Source organism: Terrapene carolina, unplaced genomic scaffold (assembly GCF_002925995.2).
Source record: "Terrapene carolina triunguis isolate 2854851 unplaced genomic scaffold, T_m_triunguis-2.0 Scaffold84, whole genome shotgun sequence".
NCBI lineage: Eukaryota > Metazoa > Chordata > Testudines > Emydidae > Terrapene > Terrapene triunguis.
In genome coordinates, this window is record NW_020664435.1 from 36,500,280 (window position 1) to 36,515,051 (window position 14,772).

General features: G+C 40.5%; 1 protein-coding gene across 1 annotated transcript in view; it reads right to left on the reverse strand.

Annotated features, from left to right (window-relative positions):
* Positions 1–14,772, reverse strand: part of CUBN (cubilin) — a 212,563-nt gene that overhangs the window by 167,736 nt on the left and 30,055 nt on the right. The window contains exons 15-22 of the mRNA XM_026649328.1: positions 13,608–13,789; positions 11,383–11,545; positions 10,997–11,187; positions 7,595–7,751; positions 6,526–6,704; positions 5,707–5,869; positions 5,185–5,401; positions 4,076–4,206 (exon numbers count right to left, since the gene is read on the reverse strand). Coding sequence (XP_026505113.1) covers positions 4,076–4,206; positions 5,185–5,401; positions 5,707–5,869; positions 6,526–6,704; positions 7,595–7,751; positions 10,997–11,187; positions 11,383–11,545; positions 13,608–13,789 — 1,383 coding nt within the window. The remainder of the gene's footprint in view (positions 1–4,075; positions 4,207–5,184; positions 5,402–5,706; positions 5,870–6,525; positions 6,705–7,594; positions 7,752–10,996; positions 11,188–11,382; positions 11,546–13,607; positions 13,790–14,772) is intronic.

Genomic DNA, 14,772 nt, shown 5'->3' on the forward strand with positions numbered 1-14,772 from the left:
CTACCTCTGAATTAGCTTGCTTTTTCAAGCTAAGCCCTTGCTACTACAGCACCACCAGATGAATATTGGTACAGACACACTAGGCCCATTATAGGAATTTGCTGCATGCTGCAGCACTCACTAAATCCTGAATGCCCTCTGGGGAAGGAAGAATTCCTGCCCATTGCAAAAGGACATTTTAAATCTGCCTTTCTGTTTGTAAAAGCTTCTTTGAAACTTGTAGGAGGCTATCATTTATCATCTGGTAGTTCAAACCCTAAGAGTCCATTCCTATTCTCCTCTATAAACTTCAGTTTAAGTTTTCATTAGATGAGGGGTTCTCAAACTACATTGCACTGCGACCCCCTTCTTACAATAAAAATTATTACACGACCCCAGGAGGGGGGACCGAAGCCTGAGCCCACCCGAGCCCCACTGACCTGGGCGGGGTGCAAAGCTGAAGCCCAAAGGCTTCAGCCCCAGGCAGGGGCCTGTAACCTGAGTCCCAACACGCAGGGCTGAAATCCTCAGGCTTTGGCCTTGGGTGGTGAGGCTCGGGCTTCGGCTTCAGCCCTGGGCCCCAGCAAGTTCAAGCCAGCGCTGGCGACCCCATTAAAATGGGGTCACGACCCACTTTGGGGTCATGACCAACAGTTTGAGAACCGCTGCATTAGATTATTCTGATTTATATGTAGCCAAATTTTCATAAGAGGACAAATAATTGTCTCGCTCGATTTTGGTGCACCCACTATGAGACACCTAGGGTTTCATTTTCAGTGGTGCTGTGGACCCACAATCAGAGATGGCAGTTCCTCAGTCTGAAAATCAAGGCCTAAGAATCTCTAGTTGGGAACGCCAAACCAAGACATACCAAATGACTATGAACACTTCTGAAAATGTTGATCTCATTAAGCATCGTCAGTTTGCTTGGCACTGTATAAACGTAAAAGATGAGATGGTCCCTGCCCCCACGGGTTTATAATCTAAATCAGACATGGAAAGTCAGTTCAGACAATAAAGCACCAGATGAAAGTCCAATCCCAAAGAAAGTGTGGGTTTTATAGATGTTAAAGGGAAAAAGTGACAAGTTTGGTAGGCTTTGTGATGGGAAAAAGATAGAGGAGTCGAATATGAGGCTGTGGCTGCGAGTCTGGGTGATCGTGTTACTGTTGTTAATAGTGACACATATGGCAGAGTCTGGGATGAAAGAGAAGAAATCCAGTTTCCTTCTTGTTGAATTTAAGATGGTGGGGGGACATGGAGGTGAAGATGGCAGGCAGATAGTTGAAGATGTGAAACTGGACCGAAGGGCCGAGGTAATTAGGAGATGTTACAGAAGCCACAAGCTCACCAGTAAGTTTGCCCAGGGAGAGAACATAGAAGATGTGAGTAGAGCTGAGAACAGAAACTGTCTGAGCACTGATAAATAGCAGGAGCAGCTGCTGAAAGAGCAGTCGGAAAGGGATGAGAAAAACTCCGAGAGTACAGTCATGACAAGTAGCTGTTCTGTTCAGAAAATGTTAATGTTATTGCAAAAGGCCATCAGCTACATGCAACAGTCTGTGATACAGGGTTGGAGGAGAAAGTGTCATATTAACCTCCAACAGAGTCACTTACACAAAAGCATGGTTGGGCCCTGCAAACATATGCCAATAGACTGTTTTCTTTTAACATGCTCATGCTGATAGTCCAGCAGCTGTAGCAGCAGCCTAACAAAATGGAGGGACAGTTTACAATAATAGTGTATTGTTTCAAAATAAGAGGAAAGGTGTCATGATTTCTGGGTTAGTAAAAACCCAGAAAGTTTTCATACTCTAAGGTTTTTCTTAGAGAGAGAAAAGCTGTATAAATCGGTTCCTACATTAGTTTCAGACTGATAGTAGGTTCCTAGCTGGGATGTTTCCCATTAAATCTTAATTGCTAATGATTTTTCCTCTCTCCGTGCCAGATAACTAACGTATGAATGAAGGCAGCTGAGAAAACTGATCATTTGGAAGTAGATGCTAACTGGTGGTAAAGCAAAAGCAATGGCAGGAAGCAAAATCTCTACCAGACCCCCACACACATTCCCCAGAGATGAAGTAACAGTCAAACTGCCTGAGCTGTAGCTGGGAGAGTGGATATTTTGCTCAGAATCTAAAACAAAGGAGAATGGGCAGCTATTTTTTTTTTTTTAAATCAAGACACAATTCTTAAACACACTAACAGCTGTTTTGCTCAGGAACAGTAAACGAGCAGTTACAGGCATTATTCTACTATGGGATCTACATTTATGTCAAGTACAGCAGCACATATAGCTACAGAGATGACTGCTATGGACTTTTGATATTTATCTCATTAAAAATACAGCACACATACAACAAACCCCAACTGAAAACCATCTAGCTGGGCACACAGATGACCCATGTGGATACAAGTTCTAATTACTATTCCCCTCATTCCTCCACCCCTGCCTCTTCCCACTGTTCGCTACATGCACTCTTGGGTCTTTTCTATTGCCCGCGAGCTCTACAGGGCCCTACTCTGTGTTGCATAGAACTTAGCACAATGGAGCCCCAACCCTGACTGGGGTCTCCAAACAACAGAAATAATAAAACCACAATAATGGGACTATGCACATGAATCTGCTCCACTGAAAGTGAGTAAAGGTGTCAGAATCGGGCCTTTAATGAGGCCTCTGCTTATACCAAACTAATTACTGAAAACAAACACAGAACTAAAAAGCTTATGCTCTAATAAATTTGTTAGTCTCTAAGGTGCCACAAGTACTCCTGTTCTTTTGGCAAGAAGAGTTATTGCACTTTTCCTTTTTTAATGCTCTTTGGTTAAAATATTTCACTTAAACTAAAACTTTGCACACGGGGGGCAGCTGTAGACACAGTCAGACTATTTCCTTCCTTGCATAAGGGGACCACCCGTGGTCGCACAGTACAGTCTGTATCTCACACATTGTCTGGGATCTGCTTCTCCACTGGCTGTAACTGCCCCTGCCTGTTTGGAGGTCTCGAAGCAGCTGAATCTCACTACTTCCTGCTACTCTTGTGCCAGCCACTCCAAACCAGCCCAGCCAAAGGCAGTGCTTTTTGCTAGGGTCTTGCTTCAGTGCTAGCAGTAAGAAGGTCGGTTAGCAAGCAAGATCCCCACCTAAATGTGGAGGAACATTTAAAGAATATTGAATGACTGATTTCAGGATCCTACACTCTCACACTTAGTAATAGGCTAGGTGGTGTATCACCAGTGCACACTGAGTCAGCAGGGATATTTAATTTCTAAAACAGAACTGCATTTCAATGGGGCAGGGATTAGCGGTAAAAGGATTAGTAACGAGTGTAGCGTTAGCATATAGCATTTCACCTTGAGGTTGCTGGTTCAAATACAGCTCAGGTCAGTGATAACAAAGTTGCTACCTTCTGAATACTTGTAGGCGACCTCTGAAATGGGCATGGTGGTTTTAGCACTGTCCAAAGGGTCAGGCAGACATACACATCACAGAAACCCTGCACACTAACCAGAGCTTTTGGTAATGCTCAAAGGTTGGGAGCAGTCGAGGAATGAAGGGCTTGGAGATGGACTTTGCTCCCCAGAAGGTGGCTACTCTGGAACAGACTTCTCTGGCAGGACAGTGAGAGGAGGCTTGAACTTCCACTGCCATGCTGCATCTGTTCTATGATTAAATAGAGGACTTCATTCTCCAGGATGTCACTCCAGCACCTGGTACCCTTTTACCTGTGACAAGCACTCCTGTTCCTGTTGTGTTTGCTTGGGACAAAAAAAAACCCCGCACAGTCAGTTAAATGTCAATGAGACTTCCGTTCGTATGTCACTTCAGAAAATAATATTCCTAACTACCCTCTGCAGTCCTGCCATATCAGTGATTACAAAACCACTGGTGTTGCCTAGAGACATTGCTTTCTGCCTGGCTCATCCTCCCCAGCTAGAAAAAGGCCAGTGAACCAAGCTGTAAATAAAGAAGGGTGGAGGAGACAGCAGGGATTCTGGCAATTAAAAAAACAAAATGTGTCTTGTTTCTGTAATGTGTGTTTACAATTAAGGCTTGACAGGATTAATCTGCATAACACACACACTGCTGCATTACCTGTGGAAGCATTCATTGAGATATAATTAGCTGAGAACCCCTCAGAGGCAATGTTGTGATTTGTTACAAAGTACAGCATCATTATGTTGCCACTGCTGGTGAGTGATGGTGGAATTGATCTTCCACAATACCTATAAAAAGTCAAAAGAGATACCATGTATTGAGTACCTATATCAATATTATATAGTATCTAGATTAATAGAAAAGTACTCAATGTTCTCCAGAAGCCTGTAGCTGGGTCATTTTCTGTTGACTTTAGAGGGAGATAGATTGGTCCCCATCGGATTAGTCTTCCAAAAAGACTAGCTAATATGATGAAATAATCTCCATTATAACCCCATATTCACTTGCTCCTTATTTTCCAACTACTGGAAGGATGGCATTTTTCATCTTCTGGCCTCAGCCCAAATTTGTATTTGAAATTTTGAACCAAACCAGTTTAGTTGTTCTTGAGTTATGGGAATATAAAAATATGTTACCTTTTGTAAGAAAATAAAAATCTGTAGTGCAATCATTTTATTCACTGATATAAACACACATGAGGAGGCATTGTAAATTGATCAATAAATAATATAAAACTATAAAGTCTAAGATTTAGCCCATGTTATAGCCTAACTTTTTGTTTCTTCAGGTACCCAATTTTCACCTATTCTGCTTCTGCTACTTGGTATTAAAAATTATTTCCTTCCCTGAATCCCAAAGGAAGAAATAATATTAAGAGTAGATTTAAACCTGTTGCCATGACCTTAAAAGACTTACATGAAATTCTATTGCTAGGCAATGGCAGATGTGAAAATCTGCACATGAGATTGCCATCCCTTACAGAAGAGTTAATTTCTCACTCAATAGTATCAAATTCAGTTCACATCCCTTCGCTCAATAAAAGATTTAGGAAAAATACTACCCCTCATAAACCTGCCTTTACTACGTTAAATGGAATAATTGTTGCTGATGGCCTGAATAATACAAATCTTTAGCTGCTTTCAGTAAAATGAACCTATGTTGAACATCTTGATACCAAAGGAACAGATCCACTGAGGAGCAAAAAGAAGACAGTGACAGCAGCTGTGTAGGTAGGTAGATTAAATAGATTAGATAGGCATATTCACCTTCCAAGCCTTGTCATAGTACCATTGTCATATACTTCAAGATAGTCTCTGGTGCAATTGTAATCAAACTCCAAGTTAAATGATGTGAACGTCAGGCGGATAAGGTGCCTGGGCTGCACTGAGATAGTCCATGCACATTTAACACCATGTGGGTAGATGATTGGATGACCAGGACTTGTAATGGTTCCTTCTGGCCCAGTGAGAGTCTCCCCACATGCTAGAAAGATTTAAAACAACAATGTGTTAACTAAAATAATATTTCCAGAAGATGATACTTATAAAATCAGTTAATCGTTTCTGAAAATTAAAAACATGATTCTTTTTCTTTCATCATCTCTTTCAGAATTTTTGAAAGGATTCTACATTGTTTCTTTCACAAATGAGGTCTCCTGCTTTGTTGTCATACAACTTGACATCCCACTGATTTCAATATGTGGTTTTCCTTTGCTCATCCATTTGAATTGGTGGTACATGAGGACATAGAGGACCAATAGCCAGACGGTGAAAGATCTCAACTCTTACCTCTATCTAATGGCCGGTATTCAGCCATGAATCCAAGATTTGTAGCAGAGGAAGCTCTGAATTTGACATAGAGATAATTCCATGTGGACTGCACTGCTGAAGGTATATCTGTGCCACAGTATTTCGCCAAAAGAGGAGAATCTGTGCTGCTGCCATCCCTGACCTGAAAGACAATGTATTCAAAACAGCCCAAGAAAACTTGTCTCTATTACTGCTAAGTAGTTATAAAATGTAGATGAATTGACTCAACACACACAAACAGTACAAAATAGTCTTGGAAACAAGTAGAAAGAGCTAAAAGGTTAAAAGCCACCATGGAGAAGACAGTGGATCATCCACCTCATTAAACTATTCAGCAGGTCAGATCCTATCCAACATTAATGTAAATTTGTGGCACCAGCACAGTGGCCTTAAAGCTGCTGTGAAGGGGCAGCTGAGAATTCTTCTGGCATAAAGGAATCAGATGGAGTAAAACTGGCATTCCAGCTGCCTGGAGCTCTTCATCAGTAGGTAGCACATGGGATACAAGGAGTGGAGAATCAGGCCTTATCTATCCAGATATAGTTATGCATCAATGATAGCTCCTATTATAGAAAAGATAGATGGAGAAAGGTCATGTTATCAAAGGAGCATTCAAAAGAAGAAGGTTGGCTCACCTAGTGAGTCAGAAAAGATTTCATTTGTGCAATGAAATAGGTGTTTATGTACCTAGCTACCTATTCACCCACGTTTGCTTATTGACAGACATAGGTACATGACGGAGGTGTGCATATGATATTTGTTTGTAATTCACAATAAGTATGTACTAATATTCTTTACCTCCACATAATCTGAATCACAGGTAGTGATATTTCGAATGCCAAAATCGATAAAATTAAGAATCACTGCATTGCCTTCTGGCTGAAAGATGATCCACTCACAGGTCTTCTGATGAGGGAAAGCCCTGGGATAGTATGGGGAACGAATAACACCCTCTCCAGACAATACACCCCCACAGGCTGCAATGAAAAATTAAGAGTTAGCAGCTGGAAGGAAGGTTTACAAGGAATGTACATTGGGATGTAGATTAAATGTCATTTTGGGGGGAGGAAGAAAATAACCATTGAAAACACACATTTCCATCTACTATAGATATTTTAGATAGGTTTAGGAGTGGGCTGTTTGTTTAAAAAGTCGATATTATGTAACTAAACCTAAACCTGCATAACTGAATGTGGAACAGCAGTGAAATCATGTCCATGAAAATGCCAAGTGAAAATACACATTTGTCTCCTTCCCCAAATTTGACTGTATTTGGTTTCACAGACTTGTGCAGAAGGGATGAGGGAAGGGGATAGCACACAACAGGAGATGAGTGGTGGATGTCTCATCCGTTGGTGGTGAATCTGGGAAAAGGAGTGTTGAAAGTGGATAAATTTACAGGGCAGAAGTAAGGTTATTCATTATCTGCCGTATTTGGTGCTTGTGCTAGTGATGAGGGGGTCTACTGTTGCAGAGAAAAATATACAGCATGTATTTTAAGTTATGTTAAGGGTGCCCAGTTTATATGGATAGCCATCCTTTTAAGCATTTCTAGAAATCTAAATCAATAAATGTATTGATAGATGTCTCAACTTTTCATTTCCTTGCTTTTAAAGTTTTGTCTTAGGAATATTATGGGTAAGTCAATCTTAACTGATATATGGCATAGTGTTTTTGTGTCAACGATGCAGAACAAGTGAAGAACAGGGGGTAGAGATCTCAGAATAGTGTGATATCATATGTAAAAAATGTGCAGCAAAACCTAAGTACAATGTGGGGAGTTAAGATGGGAATTAAGTCATATACAAATGCTATAAGGTCCCCAGTCTAGAGGTCAGTTCAGTTTTCAAGCCACCAGTTCTCTTACCAACTTCATAAATTGCTCTGAAGCTAGCCCTTTGCACAGAAACATCTGACTTAAATTTGATCCACAGGCTGTTGCTAGAGGAAGTGATTGGAGAATGAAATGTGCTATCACAGAATTTGTTGATGATAGAAGACATTTCAGAGTCACCATCTCGAACCTAATCAGCAAAAATAAAATAAAATAAGTAAGTAATAAAACTGTAACTCGATACTTTTATGCATCCATAAAACCAGCATCAATTTTAAACCCCTAAATAGCATGTCATTTGTTTTGTCATTAAGCTTCAGTAATAAAAAAGTGCTGCTAAGTGTTGTTACAATAATGTAAACAAAAGGGAAGCTCTCACAGACATATGATCATGTAAGGTCTCCCAGAATAAGGAGTGCCAGGTCAGTATTTGCTTAGGAGACTTCCGAGGCAAATGAAAATACTGTTGATCCAATAGATGGGAGGCTTGTCTGTGAACCAAAGCCTCAACCTGAGGCTAATCTGTAGGCTGCCCAAATGGCCATCTTTGGAGAGGTAAAAGCAATGTCCTGACTGTTAATGGTTATTAAATATTTACATGGCATGAAATTCCTGCCTAAAATAGAGGATTTTTTTATTTTATTCCAAGTGAAATGTCTCCCCTATTTAAAATCGCAAATACATTTCCTGCTCTGTACATGGAGTTTCTATTGACTTCAGTGGGAGTTCTCCACAAGGATTGCCATATGACCACCCAGGCAGAGGCATAACTAATGTGGGGTGCAGTTCTACGTTCCAGTGTCAGTAATAACGGTTACACTGGTGCCATCTCATTATTTTATCTGAAAAGTTCAAGGTGTTAGAATTAAAGTGATGGTACACCACGGTGCACCAGGGAATCACTGTCTGCTTTTAACCCCTGCATTGCCACTAGGCTTGAATCTCATTAATCAACTCACTAATCAAGGGAGAAATTTACTCCATCGATTGCCTCATGAATTGGCAGCAGATTTGAAGACAAAGATTCTGGTGAAAACAAAAGACCATTTTCTCAGCAGCACCAGTTCTGTACCTGGAGCAGCTGGGGTTGCTCTAAGTTGCACCTAGTTGCAACAGCCAAGAAGCCATTGCAACCACTGGGGGTGAGGAGGTCTGGAGAAGGGATTATGTTACTTGAAATTGTTTGATATGAAAAGATGTTATAGAAAAATGCTAAGTGAAATTGTATGAGGAGGTATGTGTGGGATCAAGACCAAAAGTAACATATGCTGCTTGCTGCACAGAGATTGGACTCCTGGATGGAAGCTCAACCCAGACTGCTCGTTTGGAATTTTAGGAAAATTTGAAGGGTTGTCCATTGTCTACTGAGGAAAGAGGGAGCAGGATCACAGAGGGAGTCGGGGAGCTAGACTGTGATCAGGAAGGGAAGTGCTGTTGGGCTGTTATAAGATGAGGCTGTCCCTAGTGGAGTAAGAAGTAGACGGGTTACTGAAAGCAATTGTTTGGTATATGTCATGTTTAATCTGGCTAAATAAAAGTGTAGTGGATTTTCGAACCCAGAAGTTGTAGGCATAGTCAGTTGGTGGGTTTGAAGAGATCTACAGAGCCCTCTAATAGTTAAGAAAAGCAGCCAAGATCACCCAGTATTTACAGGCAAGTGTCCTGGGAGGAAGGTTAGAGGGGTAAAAGGGCTGTAGTAGCGACTCAGAGACAATAGTGTTGAACAGGTCATGATACCAGGGCCCAGCAGTACTCGAACCATCCTCAATTTCCCCCCTTCACATACATACACCATGGGTTGGGAGGAGAATGGGGGATGGCACAGAGCCCTATGCTGGCTCTATATATGGCGAGGTGAAAGCAGATGGCTGCACTGCTGCTGAGCTTTGGTGATCTCCAGCTGCCTGAATGGCTTTCTGCTCCCTGGCACTCGTTGTGACCTTCCTGAGAGTTCAGTGTAAGCCAGTGGAGCTACTCTGGATTTACACTGGTGACACACAGATTAGAATTTGGGCCAGAATGTTTAGAAGGTGAGTTGAGAACATTTTCAGAACCATAATTCAGGTTAATTGATACTTCTCCGTTACCGGTTTTTCCCAACAGCGCTGAAAGCATTGATTGGTATATAAAGACAGATGAGAATTCAGTCAAGCAGAACAAAGATAACCGGGCACCGTAGCCAATTGATTTGATCTCACAAGGAGCTGGCATTGCTAACAAGTTATCTCTGACTTTGCTGTGCTACAACACATTCTTCCTTAACTGAGAAACATATTGTGTCTAGTTTCTCTCTAAAATACTGGAGTTCCAGGGATTCAGGCTCCTGCTTCCTTAATCAGAGACTAAACATCCCCCCTAGCAGAAATGATGAGCTGTGTCTGTGTCTATAGCAATTGCACAGATTTCCTGTTATCATCAGAGCACATGAGCCTCTGGGTCTTTTCAAAGTGAGAAAACAGTTGTCAAAAAACTGATTTTAAAGTAAGAATTAAAAGTCCAAAACCAGCTCCCTAGTTTAACCTTTACTACAAACACCTATGAGAGAATATTTTAGACCCCACAAAATTATTTTTGGGGGGACGGGTTTGTGGGGGGACCAGAACTTGACAAAACCACACAGCTTTGATCACACTGGTTATTCCAGGGTCATAAAACTCCATCCCTGTTCCTCTGTTCTGGACTGAATGGATCTGAGTGGGGGTGTGGGAGGAGATGGGGTGAAAAGGACAGAAGAAGTATGATAAAGCTAAACTGCCTGAGATTGCTCAGCAAACAACAAGGTAAATGCCTTGATAAATCAACACAATCTGATTGTGCCCAACAAAAATTGGTTTTTTTCTCTGTCTTCTGTGAGTTTAGCTGCTGTTCTGCCAGCAATTAGACAAGAGAAGTAGCAGGCCAGACAAACAAAAGCTGTCTGTTTTCATTACGCAGACTCCCCTCTAATTTTAGAAATTAGTTATACTTCATTCCAACCAAAGCCTCTGAATTAAGCAGAAGGAAAGGGAAAAATGTTAATAAGCAATCTTTTATGGCTAACACTGTAGAAATAGATCCACTATACTAAACTCACTGGAACCTGTTCCCAGTTTGCTCGAACGTATATCAAGCAAGAGATGAGCACACTGAATTCTAAGCAGTGCCTTCTTGGCCTTGGCCTTGCTTATCTTGTATTGGGTACACATTAACCCAAGGCTCAAACCCCATCCTGATTATGTAGAGTGACTGAGGGTCAGCCTAATCCTAGCTGGGTTCTCATATTCACTCACCTTTGGCTCATGCTGATTGCATATCCCCTGCTTCTTAGCCTTTGTGGCTTTTGAACCCTAATAAAAAGAGATATCTACTCTCTCGTATCTGAGGAAGAAATTTTGCTTTACAGTTTTATGCACACAGATAATCAACATTTCAAAACCACAAAATAATAAAAGTCACCTCAATATAATTCCAAGAACAGCCGCTGTGGCTTTCCAGCTCCATGTGAGTGAAGTTGAGGTAGATTTTTTCATTTGGTGGTTGTCGGATAATGTAGATACACTGCCTGTTGTTAATGTATGGGTTAGGCCAGTAAGGGGACAAGATAACGCCCCCACTGTTTGTGTAGTTTCCTCCACAATTGGGATCCGCTGTGTTAAATACAAATAAATTGATCATTTGAGACCTCAGATGGGTCATATATCTGAATGCTGGCTGCAAGTCAAACAGCAGATTATTGGGTTAGAGTCCACCCTGATCCTGCCTGTCTCTATTTCCAGGCTACTTCTAGACACAGTAATTTTGGAAATGCCATAGTCATAAGTTAAGTGCACAGTTGTACTTACAAGGCGATGTAGTGTAGACAACATGGAAGCCTCTGTCGGTGACTGAGCCATCAGAATGAAAGTGAATCCATGCATATGGGCCAGAGGTTTGAAGTGGGGGAGGAGAATTGGTGCTACAGTATTTACCAAGGATGGAGTCTTGTGGAAGGAGGCCATCTCGAATCTAAACAAAAGTATTAATCCTCATCATAGGGTTGTCAGATATAAGCCAACTGTGGACAATTTCAATATTCCTAAAGTTATTTTAGCATAGGACCTCATAGGAGGTCTTGTTAGTGATTGAAGGTTACCAGATGGTGGGAAAGCTGGTAAACCACAGCATGGCCTTGCTGTTTTCACACATTCAAAACTCCCATTTAAGTCACCAATCCTGCATTTCCACTGGATGTTGAAGGACTATGGGACCCAGCCCCTAATAAATAACTCCAGTGTTGACATGAATGACACAGGGATCATTCATTGAATGCATGGAAGGGGAGGGAAAGTTTATGAGATCCACCTTGCAAAGTTTTCCTGGAATCATCCTCTCTGGTGGCAGTGGTTTGGGGAGTCACAAAAAATTATGGAGGCTACACTCTCTCCCAACTCTACAGATCTTAAGGATACACAAGGAAGTGAACCTCCTTTCATGAGGAGACAGGAATTTAGCAGAGAGGATCCAGCAGCAGGTAATACAGATCTTAGCTGCATTACTTCCTGTCCTGCTGCTGGGGCCATGAAGGGACATGGTGCCCCTCACTCTGCCTGTACTGTAAGATGATAGCCCAGCCCTTTGGTTATTGTTGTGAATACATTTAAATATAGCTAAAGAAGACAATCAGAATAAGAAAAATGTGTTTGATTATTATCATTATGGAAAAGATACACATCCAGAAGTAGGTTCCAAACAGTGCCATGTTGGTAAGTAACCACAATCATGTGACTGGTTTGATCAATCAAAATTAAGGATTTTAAGGTCTATGTTATCATTCAGAAGAACTGCTTCTATTGGATACTTAATCTGGAAAAATACCCTCTTTTACTAATGTAAAATAGAGCTTTTATACCATCACACATTTTCTAGATAGCCTCAATAAAACACTGTAATGGGGGCAGTTAAATCTCTTTCTTTATTCCTTCACTGAATGACTGATGCCATTTGTGATTATAATTGATTCCAGTAACATACAACAGTTTGCATACACTACAGCTATTTTCACAGAAGGGAAGGTTTCTAAACACAGCGGGAAGGAATCCTTCTTGGTGTAGTGATTTTGATACTTATACTACTTGAAGGTTTCAAAAAGCCATATTTACTGGCCTTTTAAGATGTGTCCCAATATTTCAGAAATGACTCAGCATTTTTTTCTAATGGTAAATAGAGCTGGGTGAAAAAAATTGATAAATAGTTTATTTGCTGAAAAATGCAGTTTCCAATCAACCTAAACTGTTTGCCAATTCAGGTTGAATTCAGTGAATAGTTTCAGCTGAAAAAAGTTTGGAAAAAATTCTGGAAAAAAATTGAATTTTTTTAACATTTTCAAAACGAATGTTTCAACTTTTCCTTTGAAAACAACATTCCATTTAGAATTTTAACTAGATTTAAGTATAAAAAAGACAAAAGGATAAAAAATCCTGAAAATTAAACAAAAAATTTCATTCCACTCTAAACAATTTGTTTTGTTTTTAGTTTCAGCAAGGAAAAAAACCCCAAAAATTGTCATTCTGGGTCAACACAAAACAAACGTTTTTTGATTTTTCAGTTTGGCCACTGAACTCTAGTGGTAAATGCTCCTTGAAACCCTTCCCTTTTCACGTTTCTGTAACTATGATATAGTAGAAAACTGCATCTGAGACATGGCCTAAATCTCACATGTCAAGCCATGTACTGTGGTACAATATTTATTTCTCTGACACTTTTTGTTTATACAATTAATTCCCTGCGGGTGTATGTCTGACCAGAATTCTAGAGACTGGGCTTTTTGAGGCTAAATAAGTTTCCCACCAGCAATTCATGGTAAAATCCTGGCTCTATTGAAGTCAGTAACAAAACGTTTACTGGTTTCCTCTACTGGTTTCAATGGGGCAGGATTTCACTCTTGTTGTGTACGTGTCTGTGTGGTTAATGAGTAGTGAGTGACTATTTCAGCTTGTGATTTATCCTGCCAGCATTATTTTTCTGTCTGAAACAAAAAGGGTGTAATATTTTGTTTTGCAATAACATTGCCAGAATGATGAAATTTTACCTCCAGATAGTCATAGCTGCAATTATCATGATGCCCTAGACGCAGTGTGCCAAAGGCAAATGTGATGAGAAGGCCTGGATTGGTTGAGATGGTCCAGTAACAATCTCTGTCCAGAGGATAGTTACCAGGGTATCCCGGCGAGTTTATTGAGCCATAAGTATTTGTTAGTTCACTACCACATTCTAAACAAGGGGAAAAAACCCACAGAATTACTTTACTTTTTCATCCAACTTAGTTAGAATGTATGTAACCGCCAAAGCGAAATCATCCCTTAATGATGGAGTTTATGGACTGTTTTAGGCTATCAGATGTATCAAATCAACCCGTTTTTTTTTCCTTCTCAAGATTTACATTTAAGGAAATCCATGAACAATAAAAATAGAACTCCAAATATTTTCTAAAGGTATGTGTCTACACTGAAAACATTACAGTGGTGCAGCTGTAGCTCTGCTGCTGTAGCACTTCATTGTAGACACTACTTATGCCAATGGGAGGGGTTCTCCCATTGGTATAAGTAATTCACCTCCCTGAGAAGCAGTAGCTTGGTCAATGGAATAATTCTTCATCAACCTAGCACTATCTACACCAGGGTTTAGGTTGGCATAGCAACATGTCTGGGGTGTGTGGATTTTTCACACCCCTAAGTGACATAGCTATGCTGATGTATGTCCCCAGTGTAGACCAGCCTGTAGATGCATAGCTCTAATTTTTTAAAAAATGGGTAACTCAGTAACTTAGTGAAAATATCTTTAGAGCTGGAACAAGCAAACACACAGGCCTTTTTTGGGGTTCACAGAACTAGGCTGAATGTATGAGCTTTTTAAAAAACCTAATCCCCCACTTTTTACGCTACTCCAAGGGTGATACAATTTATTTTTAAAGTTTTTCCAATTAAAGTATTATGTACTCAGGGTAGAAGAATAATCCTTCCCACAGCAAAGGCTGGGTAGCACAAGTGGGTGATTTGTATGTTGTACACATACTACATCTAGTTTATTCAATAAACATTTTTCTCTCCCTCTGATTCTTTTTTCATTCTCTGTATTGATGCCCTTTCTCTGATGCATTTTACTCACTGGACTTTTTCCCTCCCTCTCCTCTATCCCTTTTTCTCCCTGTGATCCCTCCTAGGCAGTATTTGGACACAATAATTTTAAAGTTCTAG